The sequence below is a fragment of the Etheostoma spectabile genome, chromosome 8 (genome assembly GCF_008692095.1).
Source record: "Etheostoma spectabile isolate EspeVRDwgs_2016 chromosome 8, UIUC_Espe_1.0, whole genome shotgun sequence".
NCBI lineage: Eukaryota > Metazoa > Chordata > Actinopteri > Perciformes > Percidae > Etheostoma > Etheostoma spectabile.
This window is the reverse complement of record NC_045740.1, coordinates 5,189,257-5,195,217: the sequence shown is the minus strand read 5'-3', so window position 1 is coordinate 5,195,217 and position 5,961 is coordinate 5,189,257. Positions and strand designations below refer to the sequence as shown.

The 5,961-nt window shown below is 42.0% G+C and overlaps 1 protein-coding gene across 4 annotated transcripts in view; it reads left to right on the top strand.

Annotated features, from left to right (window-relative positions):
• Positions 1-5,961, top strand: part of reln (reelin) — a 156,437-nt gene that overhangs the window by 58,688 nt on the left and 91,788 nt on the right. For all 4 annotated transcript variants that reach the window (XM_032523791.1, XM_032523790.1, XM_032523789.1 and 1 more), the window contains exon 2: positions 2,302-2,409. In XM_032523791.1, the coding sequence (XP_032379682.1) occupies positions 2,302-2,409 (108 nt within the window). The remainder of the gene's footprint in view (positions 1-2,301; positions 2,410-5,961) is intronic.

Sequence of the window (5,961 nt, the reverse complement as noted above, 5' to 3'; positions counted from 1 at the left end):
TGTGTGTGTGTGTGTGTGTGTGTGTGTGTGTGTAACTTTGGAGAGTAATGGAGTGTGTGTTACCTTGGTGAAGCAGGTTAATGGAACTGCAGAAATGAGCGTATTGTGTATATGGAGGCTGGTGAATCCTGGCCCGACTTAGTGCATTAAACCTAGTCCATTACTTCATTAAATACTGCTTCATGCCATGGCCTTGGATCAATACAACATCACGTAAATATACTGATAACCTTTCTCACTATGCTCTGGAATAGATTTGTTGAATAGGTAATGTATTCTGGGAAGAAAAAGTAGCAAAAACGAGGAGCATATGAATGCTTAGCATGAACATGATAATTGCTTGTATGAATGAGAAGGCCTTCCCCCTTCATTATGTTGGTATTGCAGTATAAAAGGTAAACTAAGCAACATGGACTGAATATGATTATGTTTCTGTTGCCAAGCAAAATATTTATCTTTCTCACAATACAGTTTCTTGTACACACTGTATGCTGTTAGAATTTGGCAGTGCAAAAGGAAGAGAACAGAGAGTACAGAGAAATGATTTGTTATTTACAGTGTTATTAGAGTGTTTAGTTTCATTTTATGTTTTGGAAGTTTGCATGTTTTTAGTAGAAGACTGAAACAATAAAAACAGACGGCATGGTTTATTAAAGCAAGTGTCCACTATATGCCTGGATCCCGTCGCTTGAGTGGGCTTTAAAAAACAGCCATAACAAGTAAATGATTCACTGTTGTATGCTGTAGTGGAGCAGAGAGCATGTTAAATACAGCATTAGTGCTATAGCTGGATTTCAGTGAAAAAATCACGCCAGGAGAAGAGAGGAGGAAATGTCTCAATAGCATAAGGAGAGTTGTGGGATGAATTATTGAGGCTTTGATATGGAGGAGGGACGGAAATGGGGAGAGATGGGTTATACTGTGCTCTGAAAACAGGGTGTAGCACATCCAACACTGTATACACAGACAGATGCAGAACACACATTCAGACACACACAAACGCTCGGCGCATTGTCTGAGCATGTGTAAATGGAGTCACCCAGACAGACAGGCAGGGAGACTGGGCCACACAGGAGTCTGCTCTGCCCAGATTCCCACATTGAAAACCAAGCCCAGAAGAATGAACGCCCTGAGACCAAACCAACATGTTGCTATTCATATGAAAAACACACCAACGCTGCTGATGTCTCCTCCTTTTCCCATCCACTTTCCCCCAAAAGCAGGGGGATTTCAGGGTGAGGAAATAACAATGCCTTCATCTTTCCCCACTGCAAAGGATTGTTTTCCTCAAAGTGTAAAAGTGTATTTTTGTGGGATTGTGTTCTCCTTTGAGCCACAGACTGTTCCCCTGTGCTCTGATCTGTCTGGCTGGAAGCAGTCCAGTGGCTGAGCTCTTTTCCTCCAGTGATGTAGCTGGCTCTGTGGTCCCGTCACTCAGGGCCTTTGTTTACTGGGTAGATCAATAGTTAACTTGCTGCTGGATACACTAAGCTGTAGATCTGTAAAGCTGAATAATAGACCTCTGGCAGTTTTCTGCTCTGCTGCTGTTTGTGGTGACCTGTGATGAATAGAGGTTTAGCAAAGCTATCAGGGTTACCGCCAATTAGTTCATCAGTCTCTTCTAATATGGTTGTCAATAGGGACAGGCTTTGTTTAAAGCACTGTGATTTGTTCAGGATGAGTTAGATTACATTCTTGAGCCGTTGGACATGAGACAAAACAGTGAGGGTATCATATTGTTTTTTTTGTTCAACTACTTTTAAAAGGGACTCAAACCACCATTTATCAGGCACCTCTGTGTGTGTGTGTGTGCGTGTGTGTGTGTGAAAGTGTTCTGTTTGCTTTAACACCTGCTTGCACCTGCTCTCCTATTCTCTTGCTGGGGTTTAGTCTCATTGGCCTCCTTGTTATTGGTCACTTTACATTTCCATGTGTTAACACCTGAGCTCTGTGCTTAATACAAGCAGGATGTTCAGGAACTGTAGTGTGTATTGACTTCCAGACTTCCTTTCCACACATCATCACAACAACTAGTAATCTGTGTAGCCTGCAAACAAAGTGAGAACAACTTGCAATATCTGACACCTTATCAGCGGTAAATTACTGTTTATCTTCCTGTCTACTTGAAAGTTATCGATTAAGGGTCATTAAAAAAATGTGAGGTCAATGAATTCTATTTCACAATTTACATTTGAGAAACAATTTCTGTTTTGCTTTGCTTCTTTATGACAACCAACTGGATGTGGAATTGCAGTAACATTGCAGCTTTAGAGTAACACCAATGTTTTTCTGTCTCTTCAGTAACCATCTCTACTAGTGTGTCCTTTGATGGTCTTCTGGTAACTGGCCTCTACACATCCACACCAGTCCAGTCGGCTCCCATCCCTGCTCCAGCCGCCTTTGGCTTTGGTAAGTCTTCATAACATACCACTGTAGGCTGTTTAGAGTGGTTTCCTCCCCCACGATCTTTGTGCCTATACAAGCTTCTCATTAAATGAACAACTTAGATTTGCACTTAGCACAAACAAACTCTTAGATCATCTAAACAATCATCTAAGTAGTATCTTAGTGCTGTGACCATGGAGTATCACAGTGAGCATGACCCAGCTCAATTGTCCACATCCGTTTCCAGAATAAGCATAAGACCACTTTCCCTCTCCTGTTGTATCAGGCAGTGATGGATGAGGAGTGGGATTATGTGACCATGGTTTTGGCCAGATGTGTTTTCATTGATGCTTGAGAGAAGAAAAACAGAAAACTGAATATGACATGGGGAAAGGACATTGGAGACCAAAGCAAAAAAAGTACACAAGGCCTCTGAGAGACAAAACCAGACTTCAAATAATAAAATAGAGAATATTAATGGTTACCAGGACAGCTGGTCAGATGTTGAGTTGCAACAAAGGTGCAGCGGCTGCATTGGATTTGTGGATTACTGTATGATTACAATAGTAAGACAGTATACATGGGTAATGGTTTCGGGAAAACAATTTGGTTTAATTTTATTGTTAGTTTGCTTTAGAAACGGCTAACTCTTCATGATAGGTTTGTATTCTAGTTGTCAAATTTATTTAAAATTATTATCATTTATCTTGCATGTGCAGCTGTGTGTTTTAATTAAAGGTAAGTGTAGTCCTAAAATTGTTTTGAAAAGTAGAGTACAATGAGGATTTTTAAGACTCAGATGAAGTGTGTGCGGATGGAGCCCCTGTGTGCAGGGGTGGGGGCTCTCGTTGGGGCATGGATCGGCTATAAAGTACTCCTCAGAGAACAGGGCTACTGGCCCAGAACTGCTGCCCAGTGTGCTCACTTATCCTGACTAACTCCACTGTTCTTCAGACGCTGACTTCACCCCGGCCAAGGCAGCTCTTCATTCTTGGCAGCCCCGCTTACTGGGGAGGCATCCAAGCAAGGATTGCGTCACCTTTGCTTCACTCTCATTAATTTGAAGTTTTAAGAGAAAGGATACACAGACTGATAGGTAGCAGATTGTTAGTTATTCCGTAGTGTGTGTTTAAAGTACGCAAACCCTTCCGTTACAGTATGTGTAATCTGCTAAGCAGCGACGCCGTCCAGGTTTCACAACACCAGTCAATCAGTCTGTCCTCAGCTGAAGTGCTATCTGCACTGTGTCTCTCTGCTCTGATTCCCCTGCATCCTCTCCCAGTGTGGTCTTCAGGACTCCATGGAGCTACATAGAATCTATGTTGTCATAAAGGCAAAACAGAGGGGTTATTCATTACTGCCATCATAGTCCTCTTTTTAGTGCCCGTTGTGGGACTGGGTTTTACTTTTTCCTTACTTTATTTGTCTGCACAATTATTAGGTGGATAGGATTTTTTAGGAGACACCCTCCATAAAGTACATACTAGAGGTGTGACAAGAAACTCAGCTTACAAGACAATACACAATATTGGGTTCACGAGAACAAGACAAGATTTTAACAATATGTTAAGGAAAACTTTAACGATGAAATATGATTGGAAGTCTTTTATTCAATCGTATTGTCACAAAATTATATAACGAGCACTGTGACAGGTTTTGCCACAAACTGAACTACTTTAGTTTCCTAAATAAATCTTAATCTTAATTACTAATCTTGCTTTTTAAAGTGCAAACCATAATCAAAGTAGGAGATAGATTACATTACACACACACGCTCAGTACCTAAAGATGGACTAATGAAGAGGCACCCCGAGTAGTTGGGGGTGTGGTGCCTTGCTCAAAGGCAGTGCCCAGGTGGTAAACTGGCACATCTCCAGCTACCAGTCCACCACCACACTTTGGTCTTCATGTGACCCTCTAGTTCCCAAATCAACTCCCTACAGGCTGAGCTATTGCCACACCCATAGGTAGATAGGCAGACAGACAGACTTTATTAATCCCAAATTGGAAAATCACTGTGTTACAAGCAACAAGTTACAAGGACAAACACACCTACTCACTCACACACATAAAGAAAAAACAAGATATATACTAGAAATAATAAATAAGATTAAGAAAAGATAAAAAATAAAAAGGATAGCTAAAGCCAGATAAAAATGATAAACAAAATTCACACTGATTTTCCATTATATGGCCTTGAAGTTTGCATTGAATTTCATCCTATATTGTATAAAAAAACTTCTTCAAAAGTCTTAAATTTATGTTGAGGAGTCCTGGGGGTACCCTAGAAGGAGAGAGAGAGAGTGTTGTCGGCACCCTCTAACGTTCTTACACTGGGTTTTACAGGCAGCTTTTTTTGGACTGGAACTTTAGAGAACGGGTGGGGAGATCTCCTATGTTAATTTCGAGGTCAAACCCATTCTGGCTGCTGGTCTGCACTCACATTTTAATATCATTGCACCTCTAGTACATACCTACCCTAGGCAGCCTGACTGGTCTGTAGAGCATAGTCCACGGCATTGTGTGACATCTGAGAAGAGAATGTTATTCAGCCTTGGGAGGGCTGAAGAGGGATGCTCCCAGAGTGAGAGAGAGAGAGAGCATCAATGAGCTCATGGAAATCCAGTGGCATTCCTGTTTGTAAGAAAGCCAGAAAGCAAAATGTTTTGAAGATATCGAGTGGAACAATTATGGCTTTATCTCCATAGTTGTTGTGACAAATACATGAGGATCTTTGAGGACAACATGGTCACAAGGGAGTTTTATGAGCCCAGTGTTTAGTGTGGAGGGTCCTAGATAGGGTTTGGCTCTAATCCTCCTCAATGGAGGCATGTAGGGGACACGGATACAAATAGACAGCAACATCCATACACACACACATCGCATTTAATAAAGAAATACTCATCCACTCACACTCTAAGGCCCATACACACACTCCAGCTGTGTACAGCTGCTAGAGCGGCGGCTGGCTGGGGTAACATGTGGTTGACAGATGTATCGGTGCGGGAAAGAACATGAACTCCAGTAGGGGAAAATGAAACCACTGCACAGCCACAGCAGGATCGCACAGAGGGAGAAGATCAGGGAATTTTGAGATTTTAAATCACAAGACAATGCTAAGAGGGAGGGAACACTTTTAAGTTAGTAGATATTTTATTTCTGCTGGGTTGATGTCAGTGGAGAGACAGAGGAAATGTAAAAGAAAGACAAAGACAGACATATTGTGAGCAAAAATGAAGATGGAATAAACAGATAAAGGCAGGAAGCTGTGGAGACAGAGAGGTCAGTATTTGTGCACTGTGTGGGGATGTCTCGTGGTTGGTGTGGTTAGAGCTGTTACAGCGAGCAGACAGGACGACTGCGCGTCTGCCTCCAAAGAGAGAATTCCCCTCGGCCTTCCCTGTCACCCTTGACTGCTTTTTACGGAAAACTCCAGTGCACGACCACACTGCATGCAAATGTGCATGCTCTATCATTGGTCTTACTTTTTCTTTGTCTGTTGTGTTATTCTGTTTTTGGTCTGTCGCATGCACTAATGTAGAGACCTTCACACACACACACACACACACACACACA